The sequence below is a fragment of the Cuculus canorus genome, chromosome 2, assembly GCF_017976375.1.
Source record: "Cuculus canorus isolate bCucCan1 chromosome 2, bCucCan1.pri, whole genome shotgun sequence".
In the NCBI taxonomy this organism is placed as follows: Eukaryota; Metazoa; Chordata; class Aves; order Cuculiformes; family Cuculidae; genus Cuculus; species Cuculus canorus.
Window position 1 is genome coordinate 22,287,270 of NC_071402.1, and position 26,417 is coordinate 22,313,686.

Consider the following 26,417-nt stretch of genomic DNA (forward strand, 5'->3'; position numbering starts at 1 on the left):
GCGAGACCGGCTCCGCGCGGCTCCGCTGCGGCGCCGCTGCCGGCCGTGAACACGTGGGGCGGGAGGGACCGTTCTCCCCCCCACGCCCGCGCGCCGCCGGTCATGAGCGCGCAGGGCCCCGCGTGCGCCGTGCGGGAGCCGGCAGCGCCGCCGGTGCGCTCCCTCCTCCGCCACGTGCAGCTGGAGAGCCTGGCGGCGGGGCTGAGCGGCGGCGTCATCTCCACTCTGGCACTGCACCCGCTCGACCTGGTCAAGATCCGCTTCGCAGGTCAGGCCCGGCCAGGGGCGGGGATATCGCCGGGTGGAAGCGGCTCCCCTAGCGCTTGGCGATGAGCCAACCACGCACAGACCCGGCGGAGCTCCGAGCCGGGCACCTGTGGCTGGGGGGGGGGAAGGGCTGGATGAGCCCCGTCTCCCGTCCACGCTGTCCGTCTCCCTCCCCTCCCGCTTCCCAGGGCCGCACTCGCCCTCCCGGGGCCCCTCAAATTTCTGTCTCACCCAGTGTGCCGCGACCATGACGCTGGCAGGGTAGCCCCGTGGCTTGCAACAGTGAAAAGGGAGAGTCTCCGGTTTCTTTGCCTTCTACCCCAAAGCCTGATCTTCCTGTCGCATGTAGAGACTTGGGAGGTGCTGTGTGTCGTAGCCTGGTTTCAGAAGGACGGGAGCTAACCAGGTTTTTTCTTATTTTTCCTCTTCCACTGGTGCTATAGGATGCAGCAAAGTGTTTTTGAACAGGCAGATTGTCTAAAGCCAACGTTCAAAGTTCACCTGTATGCCTAGGATTTTCAACACTCGCATAACAATAGTTTTGCAATGATCCTGGTTGTTAACAGTAGTGGTATGGTTTTACAGAGAACCCTGGCTTGTTTGTTGTTCTGCAGGGAAGTGTGCCACCTTCTCCCTATTGATTTTGCTGTTACTGTGAGAAATGTGTCACCCTTTTATCATGTTCTCTTTTATGGAGGTTGAAATATCTTGCTGTATCTTTGGATCATTACCTCAAATGGATGCATGGGTGCTTAAGATCTCGAAAACAAATAGTGAAGTATCCCAGAGAGGTTTTACAAAATTTACAGCATTACATTTCCAAACAGACTCTTTGCAAATTTGGATTTAAACACTCCTCTGCATATCCTAGTGGGGGCATATCCTGCCCTAGGTTAGAAGGAGTGGAGCTAGCAAAATTGCTCCTTTTCGCTCTGTTTCGCTCTTGTAAGACCACACCTGAAGTACTGTATCTAGTGTGGGGCTCACCAGTACAAGGAGGACATGGACATCTGGGGTGAGTGCAGTGAAAGCCAGAATGGTGAAGGGGCTGGAGCACAGGATCCAATCAGCCTCACAAAGCAAAGGCTGAAGGGGATTGTTACTGCAGTATATGACTTTGTGGTTGGAGGACATGGAGAAGGTAGAGCCAGATTCATCTTGGGTGTGAATAGTGGTAGGGCAGGAGGAAACAGACACAAGTGGCAAATAGAAAATTCCAGTTACTTATTAGGAAAAAGGATTGTTACAATGAGAGTGGTGAAATGCTGGAAGCAGTTACCCAGAGAGGCTGTCATCTCTTCAGTCTCGAAATGTCAGGATGGACTGGCCATGTCCCTGGTGTAAACTGACCTGATTAGACCTTTTGGGCAGGGGGTCAGATTAGATGACCTCTGGAGGGCACTGCCAGCCTACATTATTTTATGATTCCATATAATTATTTCAGTTTTGTTCCTCATTTCCATCTGTCAGGTTTTGGTTGGACTCGCCAGTCGGTACTCATGGCTTTTCACAAAATTTTGTTCCAAATTGCGTGTTCTGGTAAAAACTGACTCTAGAATCAGTAAGACCGGACCTGTTAGAAGTATTCAGATCTTTATAGAACATTTTAAACAGGAAAACTGAATGTAAGAGTTGTTATTTGGCATGTCTAAACTTCTTCTAGAAATGTGCTCTCAAATGCCCCACTCATATCACTTGAAATATGATGCAAAATTGCTGGGGTGCTAAAAAGAAGAGGAAAAAAAACTTAAATTCAAAGCTGTTGCTCACTAAAAAGAACAGCAGTGCATTTACTTAGCCTTGTCAGATTTATGGGAATCTTCCTCTTGCAGAATTTAAAAGTTGTTTTTCATTTTATTTAACTTTTTCTTTAAAGTTATTTAACTCTAGACTTGGGAAGTTGTAAATCCCAACTCCTGAATACTTTTAAAAGGATGCTTTTAAAATATAGCTGATCCACTAGGTTTCATGTTGCTTTGTAGGCTGTGTACTTCTGTGGGGGCTTTGACACAAGTGAACTTTGTGCTTTCTGAAATGTTTTTCAGTATGATTTCCTTCTTTCATAGTAAGTGATGGATTGGAGCTGAGACCAAAATACAATGGGATTCTCCACTGTATGACCACTGTCTGGAAGCATGAAGGTCTACGAGGCTTATATCAAGGGGTAACTCCAAACATGTTTGGAGCAGGGGCTTCCTGGGGACTTTACTTTTTCTTGTAAGTAGAACTGTAAAATGTGTCCTGTCCTGTGCAATGTGATGTTCGAATATACACTTCATCTTCTTTGGAGGGTATATAAATATGCTAAGTGGCTTCTAAACTTGTGATTCTTTCTGTAAGTCCAGGTCTGTTACCTTTTACTATAGAATCATAGAATCGCTTGGTTGGAAAAGACCTTTGAGATCATTGAGTCCAACTGTACCTGTCCACTACTAGATCATACCCCTGAGCACTTCATCTGCCTGTCTTCACCTCCAGGGATGGTGACTCAACCACCTCCCTCGGCAGCCTGTTCTGGTGCCTGGTAGCCCTCTTGGTGAAGAAATTTTTCCTGATGTCTAATCTGAACTTCCCGTGGTGCAACTTGAGGCCATTCCCTCTCTTACTATTGCCTGTCGCTTGGGGGAAGAGACCAACACACACCTTACTGTAACTTCCTTTCGTGTAGTTGTAGACAGTGATAAGGTCTCTCCTCAATCTCCTTTCCTCCGGGATAAACAACCCCAGTTCCCTCAGTCACTCCTCATAAGACTTGTTCTCCAGTGCCTTTACCAGCTTCGTTGTCCTTCTCTTTATGTGCTCCAGCACCTCAACATCTTTCTTGTAGTGATGGGCCCAAAACTAAACACAGTATTCAAGGTGCAGCCTCACCAATGTGGAGTATATGGACACAATCACTTCCCTGGTCCTGTTGGCCATGCGGTTTCTGATACAGGCATTGGCCTTCTTGGCCACTTGGGCACGCTGCTGACTCATATTCTGTTGGCTGTCGACCAGCATCTCCAGATCCTTTTCTGCCAGGCAGCTTTCCAGCCACTATTTCCCAAGCCTGTAGCACTGCATGGCATTGTTGTGTCCCAAGTGCAGGACTTGGCATTGTTGAACCTCATATAGTAGGACTCAGCCCATCAATCCAGCCTGTTTAGATCCCTGCCCTGAAGCAGATCAACCCTTCTGCCCAGCTTAGTGTCACTGATAAAGATATTGAACAGAACTGAACCCAACACTAGCCCTTGGAAACACCACTTGTGACCAACTTCCAAGTGAATTTAACTCTGTTTATCACCACTCTTTGGGCCCGGACATCCAGCCAGTTTTTAACCCAGCAGAGGGTATGCCTGTCCAGGCCAATGGTAGCCAGTTTCTCAAGCAAAATACTGTGAGGAATGGTGTCAAAGGCTTCACTAAATCCCAGGTACACTATATCCATAGCCTTTCCCTCATCCATTAAGCAGGTAACCTTGTTATAGAAGGAGATTGGGTTAGTTTGGCAGAATCTGCCTTTCATAAACCCATGTTGACTGGGCTTGATTCCCTGGTTGTCTTGTGTGTGATGTGTGCTAGCACTCAAGATGACCAGCTTGATGACCTTCCCCAGCACCGAGGTCAGACTGACAGGCCTGCAGTCGCCTGGATCCTCCCTCTGACCCTTCTTGTAAATGGACATAACATTTGCCAACCTCCAGTCCAATGGAACTGCCCCAGTCAGCCAGGAATGCTGGTAGATGATGGAAAGGGGATTGGTGAGCACCTCTGCCAGCTCCCTTAATACACTTGGGAAGATCCCATCTGGCCCCATAGACTTGTGAATGTCTGATTGGCTGAGCAGGTCTCTAACCATTTCCGCTTGGATCACTGGAGCTTTGTCCTGTTCCCCATCCCCGTCTTCTGGCTCAGGAGGCTGAATACCCAGAGAACATCTTACTTAACTATTAAAGACCGAGGCAAAGAAGGCAATAAGTACCTCAGCCTTATCTTTATCCTTTGTCACTATTGTTCCCTGTGCATCCAGTAAAGGATGAAGAGTCTCCTTGGCCGTCCTTTTTTTGTTAACATATTTGTAGAAATGCTTTTTATTATCTTTCACAGAATTGGTCAATTTAAGTTCTAGCTGGGCTTTAGTCCTTCTGATTTGCTCTCTGCATGATCTCACTTAATCCTTGTAGTTCTCCTGAGATGCCTACCCCTTCTTCCAGAGCTCATAGGCTTACCTCTTTTTTCCCCAAGATCCACCCAAAGCTCTCAACTCAGCCAAGCTAGTTTTCTCCCCCCCCCCGGCTCATTTTTTGGCACATGGGGATGGCCTGCTCTAGCACTGTCACGATTTCTTGAGGAGCATGCAGTCCTTTTGGGCTCCTTTGCCCTTAGGACTGCCTCCCAAGGAACTTTATCAACCAGCCTTCTATACAGGCCAAAGTCTGCGCTCTGGAAGTTTGCTATTCTAGAATTTAAGCAATTTCAGTCAGATACCTGTTACTTTGTCAAGTACAGTGCATTTCCTTTATGCTGTGAAAATACTAAGGCTTCTGAGAGACAGTGACATCATTCATGAAGAATCCTTTAAAAGTGGCAATACACTGTGCTTAAAACCTCATGGAAAAGAAAAAGCTAAACTGATCTGTTAAGAATTGGAAAACATGATAAAGTTTTCTACTAAAGCTAAATGTTTCACTGTTTTTCAGTGATTTTAGAGACAGTTCTTTTTTTGGTTTTGAGTTGGTAGGCGTTGCTTATAAAGCCCATTTTTAATACTCAGTGTTTTCTACTTTATTAGCTGTGTAACTGTGACCTGACTTACTGCTGATCCCTATGAACTGAAACACATTAGGAAATAGTTGGTATGACTACACAAAACTGACTTGTTAGTAATTTAGACTCTGTTATTGTTCTACTTCAGTCCTCAAGCTTTGCTACTCGTTCTTATTGACCCTTCAGCTCCTATTGACAGTTTTTTGATCCACAAAGGCTGGAAACTGGATGAAGAGAAGAAATTTCAATGTATTTCTGAGCAAGAAGTTGGATCCCTGTATTGCTCTCAATAAAATTGAGGCTATCTAATCAGTTTCTTTTAGAAATTAATTCTTGAGATCCAGTAGCTATTTCAAGATGGAGTCCCATTGATACTGACAGTAATACTTTATCGGTTTAAATTATATGTTACCTTAGTTCACTTTACAGAGCTAACTGCTCAGAGATTAATTAATCAACTAAACAAAGATAGTTTGCTTAGATAACTGTTTTCAAAGGCTGGGTACCACCTAATGTTTTTCATGGTCTTAAATGAGATATTTTGTTGTTTTCAGTACTTTTTTAGTGATGTTTTCACCTTTACCAAAATATATTTTACATTTTCCAGTTACAATGCCATCAAAGCTTACAAGAAGGAAGGGAAGCTGGAAAGTCTCAGTGCAACTGAACACCTAGTGTCAGCGGCAGAGGCTGGTGAGTTTAGATGCAAAGAAGATTAACATTTGCTTCTAGCCTTTCCATATATTGCTCTCTGCCTTTGTGTGTCAGTGCTGCTTTTTCTTACAGGTGTGTTTGAGTACAAATGCAATTATTTATTATCTGTAAATAAATGAATGATGTCTAACATGAACAGATGGATCACTGTGATCTTTACAGTTTTTCTCAGAAACTGCAGTTGTTAAAATAGATTTTGACCTTTTTCTCACTGTGTGTAAAGGCTTTCCATATTTAGCAGTATATTGAGTCCCGAAATATAACTGTTACCAGCTTGTTAACTCTTAAGTGTTTGACACTTAGACCTGGAAAAGAGAATCATAGAATAGTTTGGGTTGGAAGGGACCTTAAAGATAATTTAGTTCCAACCCTTCGAAGAGTTATTAAAGTTAATAGAATAAGTGAATTGGTCATTGGGCTTTGAATATCTTTACAGTCCAAGTTTTCTTAGAAACTAAAGATCTGAAATAAAAATACAACTTCCATCAGCAAGACTTTTAATGTGTTGTTACTAACATGTTCTTGTACATGCTTCTGTGTTGTATTTAATCTAGCCAATCAAGGAGACATTTTACTAGGATGTTGGAGCATTCATTTAATGTTGAAATACGAGGCATATTTTTTGATGCAAAAAATAGTAATGGATTGTTTTATAGCTGTATTTTCAATAACCTGTAAAGCTATAATGGGTTGCTTCTATTAACCTATCAGTATGATTAAGCACTTTTGTCATGACAAAAGCATCCATTAAATTTTCAATAATTTTATACCCAAAGAATAACTTAGATCATCAGTAGTACCTTAAGAAACTGTTTATGTTTCCTATCTACTAACACTATGCTATCTTCCTAACACTACTAACTGTGGAAACGTGAGTTGAAAAAGGAATATGCAAAAAGCGGTATTCTCTATGGCAGTATCCCCAGCAAGAGTAGGTTGGACTCGATTGTGAGCTTTGAAGGCAGAGAGAGGGAACAGTGGTGGGCATAAACTTCACCTGTTTTAAGTAATATGAGTACTTTTGTAGGATAAATAGTTTTGTCATTGTAGAAGCCTGTGTTACACTTGACTGAATAAACTAGAGCAAACTGGTGTTGACATAATAGTCTTAACTTCCATCTGTTTTCAGGAGCCATGACTCTCTGTATTACAAACCCAATATGGGTAACGAAGACCCGACTTGTGCTACAATATAACGCTGGTGTTGATCCATCAAAGAGGCAGTACAGAGGAATGTTTGATGCTCTTATAAAGATATACAAGACAGAGGGCATACGTGGCTTATATAAGGTAATAAAATTCAAGAAAAAAATCCAGGACTGGCTGGCACCACTCAGTAGCATACTTGTTTACAAAAAAAAATGGAAGTAGTTTTTTCTATTAGCTCACTTACTTTTATTCTGTGAGTCTTCTTTCCCACTGAAGAAGTGCAGCTAAAAGGCTTGATCAGAAGGAGAGCTATTATACTGTTGAAATCCAGGAAATAAGCGAAGAACAGAGTGTAAGCCTTATGGCTAAGCCATTTTCTATTGGGTGCTAATGCTGAAATGAAAGTAAACTACAAGCTGCTTTTTAATTTTTTTGAGTGTTCATATAATTAGATTTTTGATAAGGAGAGCAGTAATAGTGTAATCTGTCTTGCTATTAGTGCTTTCTTCCATTTCATCCCTTATCTCTGCGTTTCTGATACGCTGTGGAACATAACATGTGACTAAATTAGTTCCTAATTTTTTCTTCCACAATGGACAGTTTCACCACTGCTCATTTACCCTCTAATTATTGAGGTCTGTAATCTACCATCTCTAGATTCATAAAATTTGCAGACTTACTAAATATGATCTGCATGTATAGGGGAAACAGATGGCAACTTGATTGGGACTTTTTGCTTCCTCCTTCCATTAGGCCATGACATCAAGATGCGTTCATCAGTGCCTGGAAGGTTAGAAGAAGCCTGTTTTAGTTCAGTCTGGTTCTTCTCCTGCAAGTAGTGATACAGAACAAGAAAAAATTTCTTCTGGGAATTGTCCTGATTACTGAACATTAACTTCTATTCGCAGTGAAAAATACAGTCCTTCCTATGCTGAAAGAGTAGTATGCCGCATACCAATGAATGTCAAGTTCTGACACGAGGAATGAGGCACTTTACTTATTCCTAAATTGAAATTGTTGTTATTTCTGATTTGCCTACCTGGATGTCTGCTCTGTTCCATGTAGATAAGTTCTAATTTCTTGCATCTGTTAGGGTTTAAGATGTCCTTCCATCGACTTACTTTTCAGATTATTCATACATGTAGCACGTGTTGCCTTTGGCACAAGGCAGTTCTTTGTAGTGTTAATCTGCTAGTGGGGAACTAAACCGGGTACTTGCTTTGAAATAGCAAGTAACTTGCTTAAATCTGCGAAGAGGGTGACCTAGATAGGTCCTGAGTGACCTGTATAACTCTGCACATTGAGCAACATCCATTTGATGTCAGGATTCTCTCAACCCTTGTCCATACTGGAGAAAAAGGCAGCTCTTCAGGTGCTTGTCTATGCTTTAGCCTTTCTCCATTTTCTGGTTTTGGGAGAGTTTTCATTTTTTGTTTTTCTTGCCTTATTTGAAATTTAACAGCAGAAGTTTCATTAATTGCCCTGAGTTGCTGGAGTCATAGTGTGCACGAATGTCTTCTTTTTCCTCATAATCTTAATTTTAGGTAGACTTTCTTATAGCAATTAAGGAGATCTTGGAGAATATTACCACAAGCTGGAAATAAAATCTGGAAGTAGTTTCTTCCTGATTAATTTGAGATTAGTCTTCTGAAGAGTGGCATTTCTGTCCAAGCAATTCCGTATCTTGTTCTCTGTTGTACAGGATGCTGTTACTGTTCTGGGCAATTCCTTTTTGTCCTTTGGGGCACAAGACTAGTAATGTCAGGATGCATCAGTCTAAACAGGGATCAAAGCTATATTCATTAGCTCTGTTGGGGATGACTCGTTCATTAAAGTATAGTTCATCTGAAGCAAAGCTAACAAAAACAAACAAATCCTAGCAATAATGTGTGCTTAGTAGCAAATCGAGTAGCTAGATATAGATCTAATAATATATTTTAATATTATTATATTAATATATATTTGATATATTATTGTATCAATATATTTAATCTTCGTTTCATCTTTGGTAGGCAAGACTCTATACTCTGAGGATAAAGTATTTTTTTCCAATCCATTAATGTCTAAGGCACTTAGCTCTCTCTATTTTGTTACGCTTTTGCTTATGCTGTTTTCATCCTTGTGGATGTAAAGCTTGCAAGCAAAGTGATTTCTGTGTCTTTGTACTTGAATATAGCAAAATCCACTGAGGTTGGGCCATCTTGATATTTAATCCCAGGTTCTTCAAGAGGGACAGAAGTGTAAGTAACTTCCACATAAAAGTTGGTATCGTTTTTCACCATGAAGGAATCAGGATGGATAGGGAGAAGATGGTGTACTTCCAGTGTCTTTCTGCACAGGTTGTCAGAGCAGGGCACGCTGATACTAGTGGTCTTTGTCTTCATTTGGGTTCTCAGCATGCTAACACTAAACAGATTACAAGGAGAATCCACTGCATTCTTTCAAAATGTATATCAGAGGCTGCTCTGGTGTGAGCAATCTCAGACTGCTTCAGGCAGTGAGTGAGGATGTGAGTAGCACATCGCCAAATGAACTTTGTTGTTCCCTATTTTACTAAGAAACATAGTCTTTCCACTATAAACACTTGCCTGTGTTCCTTTTTGTTGCGATGGGCAGCCTTTGAAACACTAACCAATAGGACATTTTTCTCTTGTTCTGGATCTGTGGGACTTACAGCTGTTTAAGCCAACTTTAAAATACAATTCTTTTACCCACTGTCTGCTGTTCAGAATTACATGCTTTAGAACTTAAATTGCTAATTATGTCTTTAATTCTGTCTGTTGTTCTAATGCTTCAAATCAGAATTCAAACAGGACTTCTTTGAGTAACCGTGTCAAGTCCTCATGACAGAAATCTTCTAAAGATATGTTTTAAATATTAAAGTAAAAAATAACAAGAAGTACATAATGTGAAATTATTTTAAAATCAGTCTCCGTATTCTGTTATTGATGAAAAATAAATATCAAAATCTATCAAATTTTGTGGCAAGAAAGATTTTTGTTTAAAATTGCAAGAATAAGAATATAGAGTAGGAATATCTTCCAAAAACTTCCTCAGCCAAGATATTTAATTAGTGTGAAGGAATCAGTTTTGCTTTGAAACATTTTTTCATAAGAACACATTGTATTGTATGATTAATAGAAGCCTGGATCAGCCCTTATTTTACTGAGGTTCATTGACTGACAGTTGCTTCAGTTGCCTTTCTTGCATTTTTTAATATTGGCCCAACATAAAAAGTCCTTCAGTCTTTGGAAGCTTTCCCCATTAGCACAAGACTTGCAGCACGCTGGTACTCATTTAGCAAGAGTCATCAGTAGATGCTTTAGGACTCTTGGCTGCAAGTTATCCAAATCTGCTGGCTTAAATTTAAGAGAGTTTAGCACTCTTAAATGTTGTTTAACACTCTTCTGTTGTTGGTAGGGAAAATATTACGTCGTTCTCCTTTGAAATATACATATCGTTCCAATTCTTTCCAAGTAGTGAGCAATTGCTTCCTGTGCCTTTTAATGGTTTTACTGTCTAATCATGAGCAAATGTTTGTGAAGATTTTTCCCTGCTATGGCTATACATAAATTTCATGCTCATCCTCGTTCGGCTCACACAGATAATATTTTAATATTTTCAATACTTGTGGTTTTCTCTATTCCTCTTCTTCTGTTTTTATATTACTGTTTAATTTTCTTTTCTGATCCAGGATTTCTGAAAACCAAAGTTGTTTTTATTCCCCTCTGTTGTGGCCCTTCAGCTTCAGACTCCACAAAATTCTATGATTATGCTCACAGTTGACACAGTATAGGTGTTTGGTGTGATTCTGCTTGTTCTTATTTGGGGAAGTGTTTTTTCTGGGATTTTAGCTAGCCCATAATGCATTTTGGCAGTTCATGGTCACTGATTATTAGTTGATGACCATTATTTTCTACTGTGACAAGAAATTTGTCCTCATTTATCAAAGTGAGACTGAAAATCACTTGCTGAGTGACTGCAATATCATAAACTTAAGAAATCCGTAGTATGCAGAGAGCTAATCTCCAAAGTGGTAGAATCTCTGTGCAATTTTTATGCCTACTGTTGGTTTAGGGGTTTTTTCTGTGCAGGTTAGGAGTTTATGAAATAATGTATCATTTTTGTTCTCTTACTCTCTTCAAGTGGAGTCCTACCAGGATCCCTCCACTTCTTTCCTTCTCCTTCTCCAGCTTTTAGTAGTATACTGAAGTCTTTATTCAACATTCTGGAATTCCGATTTATTCTAATACAGAGTTTTGTGTCTGGAAACGTCTTTTAATTCCTCTGTCTTACCTGGATGGATCATGGGAAATAAGATGAAACTGTTCAACACCAGTATTTTTAGGGGAATTCTCATTCTTTGAGTCCTTTTACTAACATTTTGATCACTTACTCCATTATAATTGCCCCTTTTCACGGTTTCTGCAGGCTTTTGACTCCTTTATGTCATCTCTGGCCAACATGATCAATTCCCCATTTATTTATATTTTTGCAGCATAAACGACCAGCTCCTTAGAAAAAGAATTAGTGCTTCTCAGAACCCATGCAGCTGTTAGCTCATTTTCAGCTGAGCTAGTCTCTAGTAGGGATACTTCAGAAAATATCTGTTTTTCCCATACTTTCAAGTTTTTTAAAGAATAGGTTTCTATATGTTTTCCCAGACTGCTTTGTTACACCTTTAGTCACTTCTAATGGGCTGCATCGGGACGTTCTCTGAGCAGAGTGAGGAATGCACCCAAAATCAGTTGAATCTCAGCTTTATTTCCTTAATGTGAATCATCCATAATTCTTTGTATGAGTTAGCTCTCCATCTGTGCCCTTCAGTTTTACGCTATGCAAGTGTGTGTGCATGTGTGAAAGACACTAAAGGGCAACAAAGCTGGTGAAAGATCCTGGAGAACAAGACCTATGTGGAGTGGCTAAGGGAACTGGGGTTGTTTAGCTTGGAGAAAAGGAGGCTGAGGAAAAACCTTATACCTCTCTGCAACTACCTGAAAAGAGGTTGTAGCGAAGTGAGTTTTTGTCACTTCTCCCAAGTAAGAAGTCATAGGATGAGGAAAATGGCCTCAAGCTGAACCACGGGAGGTTTAGATTGGATATTAGGAAAAATTTCTCCACCGAAAGGGCTGTAAAGAGGTTGCTGAGGGAAGTGGTTGAATCTCCATCCCTGGAGGTATTTGAGGTATTTGACTTGTAGGTGTGGCACTTAAGGACATGTTTTAGTGGTAGACTTAGCAGTGTTAGGTTTACAGTTGGACTCCATGACTTTAAAGGTCCTTTCTAGCCTAACTGATTCTATCATTATATATATATATATACACACACTCTCACAGATTTTTATACAGAAATGTATATAGTTATCATAGGTACACATTTATATATACACACGTGTACAAATCTAATTTGTTTGTACCTCTACTCCTGGTGGCCCTCCTCACTGAGACACCAGCTTCCATTATTACCTTACCAGTCTCAGGGAGGAACTAAACAAATTAGTGCCAGTCACAGGAAAGGGGCAGGCACTAAGCAGCACATTCACAAGACTGCAGCTTGATTTGTATTCTTACAATCCTGATTCGTATGCGCTGTGCTTGTGCTCTGAGTCCCTAGGCTGCTTTTTTTTCTTGCTCACTCATTAGGCGTCTTTAGCCTGTACATCATTTGGAGAAAAGTAACTTTAATTACTCCTTTGTGTGGTGCCTGCCATTAAGAATACCAGCCCAGCATTGGCTTTGAGTCATACTGCACAGTGACAGTTGTGCAGTCACAATCTGTGAAGTAATGGAGGACATACTCATGTGTGTAAGTTGAGCTCTGACAATTGGTATAGTTTTTGTGCAATGCTGTTTAACCTTTTTTTATTCCTTTTTTTAGGGATTTGTGCCTGGTCTGTTTGGAACTTCACATGGAGCACTTCAGTTCATGGCATATGAGGATTTGAAACTGAGATATAACAAGTATAGAGACAGAGTATCAGACACAAAATTGGTACGATTCTTGAGAATAAAAATGTTCTGTATCATGTGAATAAGCAGAAATACAAATGTACAAAGTATTGATGCATTAATTGGAATGTAGAATGTAAAGGAGGAGATAATACTTTTCCACATTATAGTGAAAAGCAACTGGTTAGTGCTGCTTTCCTGTAAGGAAACCAACTTCTTATTTTGGCACATGTTTTGAAAACTTTGGAGGGAGGAATGTTTTTTTATCTTACTTTGTGGAACCATAGGTGGTGGTCTTAAACACTTACATGGGAAACTGATCAGGTGCAAGTTGGCAAAGGGAGCTACTTTTGGCAGAAATGTTTCATTTCATAAGAATGAGAATGAATTACTTGTTGCACTGTATATGGTAAATGCTGCCATTTTAAAAATGTTTGTGTTATAACGGGGGGGGGGGGGGATCTAAAGTATTGTTTAGTTCAACATTTAAAAATCAAATACTGTTTTGGGAAACTGACTAATTTAAACCATACTTAAGGCAAGCCTGGTGATTTTTGTTGCTTTTAGAACACTGTGGAATACATAATGATGGCAGCTATATCCAAAATATTCGCTGTGTCAGCAACATATCCCTATCAAGTTGTGCGAGCTCGTCTTCAAGATCAGCATAATACGTATTCTGGCGTGTTTGATGTGATCAGCAGGACGTGGAGGTAGGCATGCAGAATTAAAAGCTTATTTCTTGGACGGTAAGTCTTGAAGAATCAGAACTTTGTTTACTGGCTTCTGTGCTGACTTGCAGAACCACTGCAGCTCAGAGGAAACAAAATCTTAGCTGTGACAGTAGTTTTGTGCAAGATGTCACTAATAACAATAACCTAAGGACAAAGGAGAAGATAAGAGAGGGTCGATGCTAGCCTGGCAGGCTTCTGTTGCTTATTCTCTCTGCTTTCTCTCTTCCTCAGCTAATTTCTCTTATAGGTTAAAAAGTAACATTGAGTCAGTTGTTTGGGCACTCTTAAACAATGACCTCTCACTTGAACTGTTTTGAATTACCACATACACAGGAGTGTTGTGCTGCTGGGAGTTGTGGCTAATCCAAATTCCTGGAAGGAGGAAGCGAGCTAGCCAGAGCTTTTCATACTGATGTCCCTGGGTTTCCCCGGGGCCTGACTGCGTTTGTAGTCTAGTCCCCACTTTCCACAGGACCTTTAGAGATCTGATACTGCACAGCTATACATATGTCTCACAAACCCTCTTTGCTCAGCTCCACAGGCCATATGAGAGTTTTCACACAGAACTCTGTAGTTACTAAGGCTGGCTGCTGTTGCAGCATGCAACCGATATTAGTCTTGGTTTGGACGATGTTTCTGGGTTGTGGCATATTGCTAGAGAGACATGAGTGGAGTCAGGAAATTCCTGGGGTATTAAAAGGTACTACCTGAAGGAGCAAATGAGGCTATGTCATTCCAGGTCCGCTGCTTAGAGGTAGTACAGCCTTTTTGACTGAAGCCAATTCAAAGCAAAAATAGCTCTGATGTCTCAGTGCTGCAGTCTATAGGAAAGGTGATTAATTCTGATAAAGTGTGAACAGGTACAGCCATTTTGGGGCCACTCATTATGAAACACGTGCAACCTAGAGTCCTGGGCAGGGTAGTGTAAACCATGGCCAAGCACTTCTCAGGATGTATTAACTGTATTCATCGCTCCAGGTGTCCTAGGTCTCTATGAAGGTGGAAAATAGAAAGCTGAGATTAAAAGTCTTTGAAGCTTTCTAACAGCCCTAACTTGAATACAATAGTTCAAATCGGAAGTTAGATTCTCATTTTTTGGCCAGCGGAATCAAAATCTGGAGGGAGGTGCTTTAATTCTCTGAAAATAAATGCTTAAGAAGGCTCTACTTAGTTATGTTGACTGTCAGCTCACTTGCTATTACATGACCCAGAAGCACCAAGCCTTCTAGCCCTGCTGGCTTCAGTGAGATTAAATATGTAATTACTTTTTGGAACAGGCTGTAGAAGTTGTAACTTATTTTAAACAGGTTTTGTGGCATAAAGAAAGATTGTAAATTGCCTCCTACTTAAACAATACAAAAGTAATCCACAAAAAAAAAAAAAAAAAAAACACCCAAACCCTAGGCTAAATAGCTGACCTACAGAATACTATTGTATATTCAAAAGAGAAAATAATGGGTTAAGATTTGATATATCATGTCTCTTCAAACACTATAATAAGAAATTATTCTGAAATTGTTATTCCTAACCTGAAGTACTTCTCTCAGTGAGAATGTGAGAAGAAGAATGCCAGGCTTTGTTTTATGTCCGATTTCTATTAACAGACATAAATTAAAACTAAATGTTTTTCTGTGTCTTTAAAGGAAAGAAGGAATTCACGGCTTTTACAAAGGAATCATCCCCAATGTGATCAGAGTGACTCCTGCCTGCTGTATCACCTTTGTTGTTTATGAAAATGTGTCTCGTTTTTTACTTGGTTTTAGAAAAGAAAATAATTAAAGGTACGAGCTTGTGTTCATAAGGAATTTATCCTTTTTTATATTTACAATCTGGGAGAGATTTAGTTCAGCATTCTTTTTTGACACTGTGAATTGATCTAGTATTTTGAGGAAAGAACCTGGAGATAGTAAAACCCTGCCAACATCTCTTCTGCTGAATGTTCCTGTGTAGCTGCCATCCTTTCTGAATTAGCTGTGTCTATTTGAAACAGATGTGTCTGCAACTGTGAAATAAGAGCACTGTGACTGGGTGAAGGGAGCTGTGCAGCAATTCAGTTCATCCTGGAATAACAGACTAATCTATTTTGACAAGTCTCAAGATAACAGTTGGACAGATTCTACTCCAACAGAAGTGGAAAACCTCATATATAAGCAACCCTGGGGTCTGTCAAAACTTTCTTGCATCTTTACCCCAAGTCTTATGAAGAAAGTATGTATGTGGTTGTTCACAGCAGTGTCTTCTGAACCCACCTCTGTGTTATGTGTCAAATGTTAGGATATGGAATGCTCCAAATTCCATTGCTCATCCAACACAAGAATGCTGCCTCAGTGGGGTGCAGTTTGGAAACTCAGATTGCTTTGTAAAACATCTGTCCATCTTGGGTCTGAATAATTGCCAGTCTGATGAAACCAGTTCTTGTCTCATACCAGGACAGACTTGCATCATGGGTTTTGGCTTGCTTTGAGAGCAAGTGGCTGTCATGGCTAGATTTGGGTTTTATTATAAAAGTTTCCCTGTGTATTTAGTTCGAGATTAAATTTACTGGAAGTTTACCATGCAAATATAGCTCCGTAGCAGCTATTACCTTCTTTTGCCTTTGGCGGGTGTTTACTTGGTTTTGTGCATTTTGTACTGTGCAGAATTAATTTAATATAACACTGACTTAACTCTGCCACCCAGGGTCCAGAAAATATTGTGAAAATGTATGAATAAATCAAAAGAGAAGAGTAGAAGTTGTGAGCTTACCAACCTGGGTTAGTGTACTCTAGGCCCAGAACAACTTAACTCGTGCTCCAGGATAACTGCAAAGACAGGCTACAAGCATGTATACAATCAGTTACTGTATGTTAACTGACATTCTGTAAATTCACACCATAGCTTAGCTCATAGTAACTTGTTTGTATTCAGATACCTTAAAACCCATCGTCCAAGCCAATGAAAACAGCGCAGTTCTTCAGAGACAAAATACCAGCTGTATAATTTGCTGGCTTGCAGCAGTTATCACACATAAGTTTGCAGCTGGGAGAGCCTGAATGCTTTCCTAGTTGCAAGTGTGTTCCTCTAGCATTCTTAACAGAAGGTGCAGACAAGAGCTACCAATTTGAGAGATGCCTTTTTTTTGGGGGGGGAAAAAAAAAAATCTTATAACCTGTTCAGAGAAAAAAAGCCAATATTTAATCCTAAATAGCTGAAATAAATTCCGCGTCTCAGATAGAATGTTTTTTCCTTTTAATTTGTGGGAAGAGTATAGATTTCTGCATGTTGTGCATGCTTTTTCTTGAGTCTTTTATTTCACTAATGTAAAATGGAATTTGTAATGTAAACGTGACTATTGTTTCCCTTTAGAATCTGTACATTTTTTAAATATATTTGAGTATGTCACTCATTGCTTTTGGAAGAAAATATGTAAAAGACTGAAGCTAATGCTGTGCTAGCATGATCAGTGCTGTCACTTGTCCATTCCAGAGGCTGCAGTCAAATACCTGTGATACAGTTATTTCACTTCACGAGGACACTTTTTGAAAGCTAAGGCATTTAACCTGCCTTATTTCTATATATTCCAAACTATTTAATACCTCTAGCTTTTAGTTAACACCAAAGTGATTGTATATATCTGAAAGGCTAAATCCAGGAGCATTATTTTATTGGAGAAATGAAATTACATTTTATAACTGAAAAATTACTTAGAAGCTGCATGCTAAGAGAATAGATTTTTATATTGAAATCCAGTCTGCTGAGGAGCAAAAGAGGGATGGAAAGCTTAGGTAGTCTATTTTTACTTAGTTATTTAGAACAATGTATTTAATGCTTACCACATCATCTAGGTCACAGTTAAGTCACCAAGAGTTTGTTGAGAGACATAAGGCTGTAACAGCAGAGCATCCTATTCTATAGTCACGTTCACAGGAGTAGATGTTACATGTGTCTTCTGAAGGCTGAAGCCAAGACTTGAGTTTACTTTCTTAGAACTTTCTATGAAATCTTAAAAAATGTGTATCATAACACCATGTAAAATAACTTGCACAGTTTGATGATCATTAAAATAGCCTGGAATTTTTTTGTAAAAGGTCTTATTTATTTGATACAAAAAGTTACAGTTAATTCTTAAAATGGCGGTGGTGTATTTTCATATGTCAAACAAGGAATTAAAAAAGTTAATGAAGTTGGTTTTGATATTTATATTCTAAAATGATTATTATAAAAAGCCCCTGCAATGTGCAAACAAAGGCTAGACAAACACTACAGATGCAAGAGTTTGGTGCCTTTCAGTCACCTATTTGCATCCCACTCTATAGAAATAAATTCTCAAGAAAATTGTACAAAATCTATAAAAAGGGAAAGAATATAAAAAAGGAGGGAAAGTTATTTTGGCAGTTCTTCAATGATGATTCGGGAGACTGAATTCCATCCAGTAGAAGCATCTCCCCGTGGGTAATCTGAGCAAGTCCCGACCCAGATGGCAATATCCACCAAGCCAGCATTGATCCCTTCACACAGACCTTCCACTGGTTAAAGACAAAAATCAGGTTACCTCTGAAGGCACAATTGCTTTGGATTTCACAACTGAGGGTGGCCACAAGCTAACAGCAGTTCGTTGCAAGCTCATGCTGGTTTGTTAAATCTGAATAGCATTTTTAGAAATAAAATCTACTACTTAGAGATATGGCAACAGAGGTCAGAGTCATGCACTGCCTTTATCCGTGTTGCTTCTTGATGTCTGTTGCAGTACCTGAAGCAGATTGCAATCCACAGGATGGCTAAATGGAGGTGTATCTCCTCCTTTAAATGTCCTAATTCACAAACTGGTAGCTGGGATATGGCTTCAATCCCATCCAGCCATCTTTTTAGCAGTGATGGGGAGGGAGAACAGAACACAGCCATACATGCCTCCCTCAGCCAAGCCCTGTAATCTTTTCCACACCTTATTCACTGCTTCTGTATAAAGTTCCACTTCTATTACCCCTTTTCCCCACCACTAGTTGGAGGTTGGTTAATGAAGACAGGTGGGTCCTACCCCTTGATGAAAAAATGCAAGCGTAGCTCAAGGTGTTAGATTGCAGGCAGTCATGAAATAATACAAGGAGGAAAATGGCCTTGTGCGAAGAGCTGGGTTGCTGGTGTCACAGCCGAGACTGTTCATAGCTATAAGCCTCTTAATTAATGCAGCCCTTTTAGTTTTAGAAATACTTTTCAGAGTGTATCAACCATTAGAAAGGAGACAGAGTACAGAGTTCACATTAGTCCCCTTCTCCTAGCATCACCTCTTTTGATGTTAAATGACTTCATTAAGTTGCCTTTTGAGTAGCAACCGAATAGTTCTTCCTAGATATTTTGCTTCGGAGGTATTTTCTACCCTACCTGAAAATTACAGTAGAAATTCCAGGAGAAATAAGTCTCTCTTTATGCACAGATAATGCACAAATATTTTATATTTACCAATATTTAACAATAATTTAAGGCAGGATGACACTGCCTACTTGGCAGTAAGGCATTTTCTCTGTATGGTAATACAGCATAGAATGTCTCTGTGTTGTAGCAGAGATCGGCAGAACTGTCTGGATAGAAATCTCTTCCATTTCTAAGTTGCAGACTGTAAATACCATGAACAATACCACAGCAATAAAGTACCACTTAATAAACAATTCTAATACTGTCACTGTTCAGAGTCAGCTGTGGGAGAGCAGAGTAAGAGTAACAAGTGCTAACTGGCCACTCTTCTGCCTCTTCTTGCAGTCTTTTGACTTTGTATGGCAGAATGCACTCTGCTAGATTTGCTGCTGGTTTCTACTCCATCTCTGTTCATGCAGTCTGGGCATACCTACCTGACGAAGTTCGATGTATATTAATAGTAGAATTCAGCTCCGGGCTTCCTTGATCTAGATATATTATGGCTTCAATAGGAAGTGGCCCAGCACATTCTGCTCCATTAAAGGTGAAGTACCAGCGCTGACAACAGGCATTTTTGCATTTTAGCCGAAGTGATCCACTGAAAAGAACGCGGAGAGCACTGTTCGAGCGCATCTTCGTAAATGTACATTCCTAAGAGGAGACAAAAATGTCTTGGTAGCAAACTCTGGTTTTGAACCTATTTCCTATAATTGTTTCCAGAATGGTTTGGCTATTCCTTTTATTCCCTTCCCTCTGGAAAAGAAAAAAAAATAAAAAAACAAAACAAAGAGTAGAGCCTGGCAAATAACATGCAATGCAAAGATGCAAATTAGGAACAGCACCTTATAGATGCTCGTGGAGAAGGAGGATTATAGAAATTATTAATTTTAATTAGACTCTACCTGCTATTAAGTTGATAACCTACTTAGCTTCTGAGGTTTATTTAAAGGAATATGAGCTGTCTTAAAGCTGCACTCAAGTCCTTGCATGAGAGGACAGCACAATTTCTTTGTTACCAGAAATTCTGGATTTAGCAGTGCTCACAAGATTTGTCTGTGTTAAAAAAAAAAAAAAAAAAAAAGGAGGGGAAAAAAAAGAAAAAAAGAAAGAGAAAAAAAGAGGCTTAAATACTGATAAAAGGTCCACAAGTGACCACAAGTGAATGAGAAACATTTTCAGGTTTTTAAGAGCTTGTTATTCTGCCTTCAAAATGCAAGACGTTGGGAGGTTGAAAAAAAACACTTGGGACAGTTCTGCAAGTGCAAGGCAGTCAGTCTAGTTAAAAAAGATTGATTCTCATTCTAGCCAAAGCAATAGCAGTTCAATTAATCCAACCAATCTGTGCATTGCGTCATAGCTGGGACTGACCTGGGATTTCTTGCCCTCTTCTAGGCATGCATCTTTGTGTTTGCAAATGTTACACCCCTGGGCTGCAGTAGAGGGCAGATTTGGGTTAGTCTGGGTGACACTTGTTAATTCTGCTCCTGAACAATGCTGAAGCTTTTGCAGCAGGATCCTACATCTGGGTTTCGGTGAACAACTATTTTGAAGCAGGAGTTATAAGGACAAACACAATTAACAGATTAAAGATATACGTCTCTCCGGTTCTTTATGACTGAAATGGTAACGCCCTACTTTGGGCAAGCTGGAGATAGTGTGACTTTCCGCCTTACAGTTACAGACCTTGTCCTCTAAATTTACTTTTCCACCAGCCACATCATGGTTTTCAAACACAATGACAGAAAAGTCATGGGCACATAGGTGTGAAACACAGTTGAGATTGATCTGAAATAGATAAACCTTTGAGGGGTTCACCCTTACATGGAGAAAAAGGCTCCAGCAGGAAGCCTGTATGGTTTCCAGTAGGAAACCCAACTCACAGAGGCAGACCTCAGACCTAGCCCCTGCTGTGGTATCGTTTTGGCTGTTGAAGCGCAGCAACCAAGGTAAAGCTAACTTACTGCTATCTTCCCAAGATCAATGCCATAATTAAGCGCACTCCACGAACACTGCTTGAAGTTGGGTGTCCAAGGTTCCTCAATGCTCTCGCGCATACACTCCCCCTTCTCTCCCTTCAACCCATCCCGTCCTGGGATTCCAGGTGTTCCAGGGATCCCGTTGGTTCCTGGGTTTCCATCCCGTCCAGGAACACCACTGGGGCCTTGCAAGCACATGCCGTTGTACTGAAATACAGAACAGATCGTGTTGAGTCCATCCATTAACTCCAAGGCTAACCAAATTAAACACAAACCACCAACAGCATAACACAACCCCCCCCCTGCTGTGACACAAACTACTGCGTTATTTCCAGGTCACCAAGAAAATGGTTCCATGAAGGAAAAAGCAGGAAAAATAACATTTCAATTTGCTGTAAATTAAGATACCAATTATTTTGTAAAAAGACACATAAATCTTAGAAGTTAAATTTGTCCTAGTCTAAGGATCAAACTCATAGAAAACATCAGAAGATTAGAAACATTGCAATACAGAAACAAAAATAGTTTAAATTTTAATAGCTATTTTTTCTTACTCCACCACCACTTGCATAAATGTCTAATGAGCTTTTTTTTTTTTTTTAAAGAAGAGAAACTTCTGTATTTCATAGAGGTGTGAGGTTAATACCAGTTTTCTTCTGCTGCCACTGCCCTGGGACAGAATCATGTTGCAACGGTCGAGCCATGCAAGTCAGACTTCAGAGCACACAAAGTGTATTGGTGTTGATGTGGACGAGGGCAGCTGCACCCTGGAATAATCCTGAACTCAGGAACCCTATTCGCAGGAGTGGGAAGGCAAATATGAGAGAACAGCACACTAACATCCTCCCTAACATCGCAATGTTAGGAAAAATAAATGTAGATCTCATAGACCCCACGGTAATACACGCTGCCTTGGTGTTGTATGAGATTTGGGTTCGCCCTCCTAAGAGAGTAGGTCTATGCAACCCAGAGCTCCTTCCCCCAGAAGCCTGGATGCCGGAGGGAGCACGTGTAGAGCTGGCAGAGCAGGCGCAGAAATGTTGAGCAGGAACCTGCTGGGGCTGGCAATGGCAGGGCGATTACTTTAAATGCTCTTTCCCATCTGGTGACTGACTGCTTCCTCCGGGCTTCAAACTAAACCCTCATGAATAACTATATTCTGCTCTTCCCTTTTCTCACACTTATTTCCCTTCATCTGCTTTAAGCCACCTAATCACCACCTATTTAATAAAAAAATAACGACGTAAATATTCCCCCTCCTGCAAGTTGTGTCACTCCCTGCACCACAGGAGCTGTAGACTACAGCTCGGACCCTCTTTCCTTGGTCAGACTAGTGAACTTTCTTCTTCTGCAACTGTTCTTTTTCCTGTTCTCTGGTGCAAAAAAACCCATGGGCATTACAGGCTTGGCCAGAGCCACTCTGCAAATCAAATGAGTGACTATATGAAGAGGTCTAGTAAGAAATAAGATGAGTGTTGGACTAACGGATGCCAGAATTCCCTTACTACCTTCACCAAAGAAAACACGGCTGGCAACTGGCAGTGGAAATAGTTTTAGAAAGAGTTATCTGGTGAGAAGGCTGTTTGGCAAAGCACACACTGGCCTAGGGACCCTGAGAATGATGAAAAGACATTTCTATTTCACACAGTACTGGTTATCTGCTGTTGCTGTTTTCCTGTTGGTCTCTGCTTGTAACAGTGACTGGCTCTGGTTTTCGCATGTGGTTACTCACCACAGAAACCCCAAGGACATGGAAATCAAGAAGAGCTCAGGGTCACCGATGCTTGGACTCACTGCTCCCTCTGTCCACTGGGGGTACCCCAAGAAAAAGGGCTGCTCCAGGGGAGGAGCAGGTCCACTGCTGCCTAGAGCCATGCTGCTGCCTTTCAGGGAGAGCAGCTTGGCCGCTACACACACCAAAATCTGATGTGAGCAGATAAATTACCTGCGCTTCAGGCTCCACTCCAATAAAATTCATCTGTGCTTTCCAAATCAAGTGTTTTCCATGCTTTCTTAAGCTGGAAATGCAGAAAACATCTTTTAAAACGTCTGCTGAAGGCAAGACCTCCTCTGGGGCATGCCTTCCTGCTGCCTTGGAAGAGCTTTAGCTGAGGCAGCCTGTACAACCAGGCTGTGACTAACACAGCTGCCATCTATTTACCTGCACTCTGCTGCCCACTCTACCGCAGCTGAAAACACAAAGGAATTCCAGAGAAATGGCCTGTATGAAGGACCCTAAAATACCACTCCAACAGAAAACTTAAGCTCCTCCATTTGAATTGAGTGTTATAGGAAAAAAAAAAAAAAATTAGTTTTACAAAGAACATCTGAGGGAACTGGGGTTGTTTAGCCTTGAGATGAGGAGGCTGAGGGGGGACCTTATTGCTCTCTACAACTAAGGTTGTAGAGAGGAGGGAGATGGCCTCTTCTCCCAAATGACAGAGGACAGGACAAGGGGGAATGGCCTCAAGCTCCACCAGGGGAGGTTCAGGCTGGACATGAGGGAAAAATTTTTCACAGAAAGGGTCACTGGGCACTGGAACAGCTGCCGAGGGAGAGGGTGGAGTCACCATCCCTGGAGGTGTGTAAGGGACAGGTAGACGGGGTGCTCAGGGACATGGTTTAGTGGTTGAGAGGAATGGCTGGACTTGATGATCCAAGAGGTCTTTTCCAACTTTGTGATTCTGTGATTCTGTGTGTACTGAATCCTTATTCTCCATTCAGTTCAGTTTCCACAGTAAAAGTGAGAGAGTAATGAGATGGTGTGAAAGGAAAGGAGCTTTGTTACCAATGGTTTTTCCATCACATCCCTTTGGGGGACCTCTCTGGAGATCATGGAAGAAATGTCCATGGCACTGATTTTCTACAGAAGGTGAACAGCAGTCCAGCATCTCATACCAATAGCTTCACATCTGCTTTCTACATTCCAAGGGCTGGAAAATCTCCCTCCTTTCTTCTATCCATCAGATGGGAGAGTCCCAACGCATTCAGGTTTCTAGTTGCAATGGAATTGCAAAGAGCTTTCCACGATGGTCTTTAGAGAGTCATTGCTAAACGATGAAGTGTAACTGTGGTTTCATTCCATTCCTTGTCCTTCCCCTCCCTGGGCTCTTGTGGCTTGCGGGTTTATTGGACACAGGGCAAGAGCAGCTCCAAGGAGACGGTACATAAATTACTTATTGTATAGATACTCCACTCTCAACACAAGAGTGATTTTGACGTTTGCAAAAAATCGCACTTTATATTCACACTTCCCAAATGGCATCAACGCGACCCCAAACAAAAAGGGGTTCAGAAAGTTTGTGGGTACAGCTTTCGCAGGGGTCACTATAGATCTTTCATTTCAGTTTTTGTGCCTCGTTATTTACTGAGCAGCCTTTTAGGACCCCGCCAGCCCCGAGCCCCGCGGGCGCCGGGCCGGGAGCGCCCCCGCCGCTCCGGCTGCGCCCGCGGGTCCCACGCGGGACACGAACCGCCGCGGCAGCGCCGGCCCGGAGAGAGCCCGGGGAGAACCCAGGCGGCGCAGGGAGAGGCGCCGCGGAGCCCGGCTTTCCCAAAACTGCTCCTTTTGCGGGATTTTTTTCGAAACTGCTGCTTTTTCGTGTGGTTGGGTTTTTTTTTCCCCCGAACGTCTGCTTTTTCGCTTTTTCTCTTTCCGAAAACTGCTGCATTTTCTTTTTTCTTTCTCCCCCCACCTCCCGAAACTGCTGGGTTTTTTTGATTTTTTTCTGAACTGCTTCTTTTTCGGTTTTTTTTCCCGAAAACTCCTGGGGTTTTGGGGTTTTTTTGTTTGGTTTTCGTTCTTGGGGTTTCCCCCCCCCCCCCCCCGAAAGTGCTGTTTTTTCGGCTTTTTCTCCTAATCTCTGCAACCCGAAGGCAGCCGCGCGGCCCCTCCCGCCGCCCCTCGGCCCCGCACGGCTCCCCCTGCCGCCCCGGTCCCGGTCCCCCCCGGCCCCGCTCTCACCACATCCACCACCTCCCGCTGGCGAAGCCCCTTCTGCTTCGTTCTGGGGCCGTCGGAGCCGGCTGGGGCCGCCAGCAGCATCAGCAGGGCCAGCAGCACCGGCGGGGCGCGGCGCATGGTGCGGGGCAGGGGCCCGTCTCCGCCGCTCTCAGCGGCAGCGCGGCGATAAATGAGCCTTTCAGAGAGCGGAGCCCGAGCTCCCTCCCCGGGGAGGCCGGGAATTTCCATCCTGTAACGGAGCGGGAAGGTCCGGGCAGAGCCATTCCCCCGCAGCCTTTGGCACTGGGGGGGCTTCGAGCAGCTGCTCCGGCCGGGCACGGCGGGGCGGACCCAGGGACTCCTCCAGGAGCCCGAACCCCGAGCACCCCCTTGCAGGACAGCTGGAGTTCGAGCTCCAAGCACTCCCTCACAGGGCTCCAGGAGTCCGAGCTCCAAGAATCCCCTTCCAAGGCTCCAGGAGTTCGAGCTCCAAGCTCTCTCTTCCAAGGCTCTGAGAATTCGAGCTCCAAGCACCCTCTTCCAAGGTTTCAAGCATCCTCTTCCAAGGCTCCTAGAATTCGAGCTCCAAGAATCCCCTTCCGAGGCTCCAGGGGTTTGAGCTCTGAGCACCCTCTTCCAAGGCTCCAGGAATTTGAGCTCCAAGCACCCTCTTCCAAGGCTTCAAGAATTCGAGCTCCAAGCACCCTCTTCCAAGGCTCCAGGAGTTCAAGCTCCAAGCACCCTCTTCCAAGGTTCCAAGCACCCTCTTCCAAGGCTCCAGGAGTTCGAGCTCCAAGCACCCTCTTCCAAGGCTCTGAGAATTCGAGCTCCAAGCACCCTCTTCCAAGGTTTCAAGCATCCTCTTCCAAGGCTCCTAGAATTCGAGCTCCAAGAATCCCCTTCCGAGGCTCCAGGGGTTTGAGCTCTGAGCACCCTCTTCCAAGGCTCCAGGAATTTGAGCTCCAAGCACCCTCTTCCAAGGCTTCAAGAATTCGAGCTCCAAGCACCCTCTTCCAAGGCTCCAGGAGTTCAAGCTCCAAGCACCCTCTTCCAAGGTTCCAAGCACCCTCTTCCAAGGCTCCAGGAGTTCGAGCTCCAAGCACCCTCTTCCAAGGCTCCAGGAGTTCGAGCTCCAAGCACCCTCCTTCAAGGCCCCAAGAATTCAAGCCCCAAGTACCCCCTTGCAAGACTCCAAGAGTTTGAGCCACAAGCAGCCTGTCCGAGGTCTCCAAGAGTGCGAGCTCCAAGAACCCTCTTCCAAGGCTCCAAGAGTTCAAGCTCCAAGCACCCTCCTTCAAGGCCCCAAGAATTCAAGCCCTATCTTCCAAGGCTCCAAGAATTTGAGCCCCTGGCACCCTCTGCCAAGGCTCCAAGAACCCTCTTCCAGGAATTCACTCTGCAGATGGTTAATACCTTTCTGATGAAAGAGCTGTTTTGCCAAGAAATCCGCAGCAGGAGCCTGATGCACCACGAGTGGAAACAGAGATTAAAGAACCGCTGGATACAAATCACTGATTTCATTTTAACAGTAGTGCAAGGTATGGACCCC

At 42.3% G+C, this 26,417-nt stretch overlaps 2 protein-coding genes across 3 annotated transcripts; one reads left to right on the plus strand and one right to left on the minus strand.

Annotated features, from left to right (window-relative positions):
- Positions 1-2: 2 nt before the first annotated feature.
- On the plus strand, positions 3-17,618 carry SLC25A32 (solute carrier family 25 member 32). 2 transcript variants are annotated; one of them, XM_054057805.1, is made up of 8 exons: positions 3-268; positions 2,334-2,484; positions 5,624-5,709; positions 6,860-7,020; positions 12,757-12,870; positions 13,395-13,540; positions 15,205-15,342; positions 15,552-17,618. In XM_054057805.1, exons 1-7 carry the CDS (start codon positions 103-105, stop codon positions 15,338-15,340), a joined length of 960 nt encoding a protein of 319 aa, XP_053913780.1. In that variant the 5' UTR covers positions 3-102; the 3' UTR covers positions 15,341-15,342; positions 15,552-17,618. The 2 variants fall into 2 exon arrangements, with proteins under 2 accessions (XP_053913780.1, XP_053913779.1); XM_054057804.1 differs by having other exon boundaries at positions 4-268; positions 15,205-17,617.
- A 189-nt stretch (positions 17,619-17,807) lies between these two features.
- On the minus strand, positions 17,808-25,178 carry CTHRC1 (collagen triple helix repeat containing 1). Its single transcript, XM_054057806.1, has 4 exons — positions 24,890-25,178; positions 20,911-21,132; positions 19,384-19,600; positions 17,808-18,066 (listed from the first exon to the last, which is right to left on the minus strand). The coding sequence occupies exons 1-4, from the start codon at positions 25,115-25,117 to the stop codon at positions 17,924-17,926; spliced, it is 810 nt and encodes a 269-aa protein (XP_053913781.1). The 5' UTR covers positions 25,118-25,178; the 3' UTR covers positions 17,808-17,923.
- Positions 25,179-26,417: the final 1,239 nt, after the last annotated feature.

Excerpts from the sequence above, each read along its gene's own strand:
- SLC25A32 (XM_054057805.1), top strand. The coding sequence starts at position 103 with ATGAGCGCGCAGGGCCCCGCGTGCGCCGTGCGGGAGCCGGCAGCGCCG. Across the intron at positions 7,021-12,756 it reads GCATACGTGGCTTATATAAG|GGATTTGTGCCTGGTCTGTT; the intron begins GTAATAAAATTC and ends TCCTTTTTTTAG. Across the intron at positions 12,871-13,394 it reads GAGTATCAGACACAAAATTG|AACACTGTGGAATACATAAT; the intron begins GTACGATTCTTG and ends TGTTGCTTTTAG.
- CTHRC1 (XM_054057806.1), bottom strand. The coding sequence starts at position 25,117 with ATGGAAATTCCCGGCCTCCCCGGGGAGGGAGCTCGGGCTCCGCTCTCT. Across the intron at positions 21,133-24,889 it reads AGCGGGAGGTGGTGGATGTG|TACAACGGCATGTGCTTGCA; the intron begins GTGAGAGCGGGG and ends TCTGTATTTCAG. Across the intron at positions 18,067-19,383 it reads TATACATCGAACTTCGTCAG|TGGAAGGTCTGTGTGAAGGG; the intron begins GTAGGTATGCCC and ends GTCTTTAACCAG.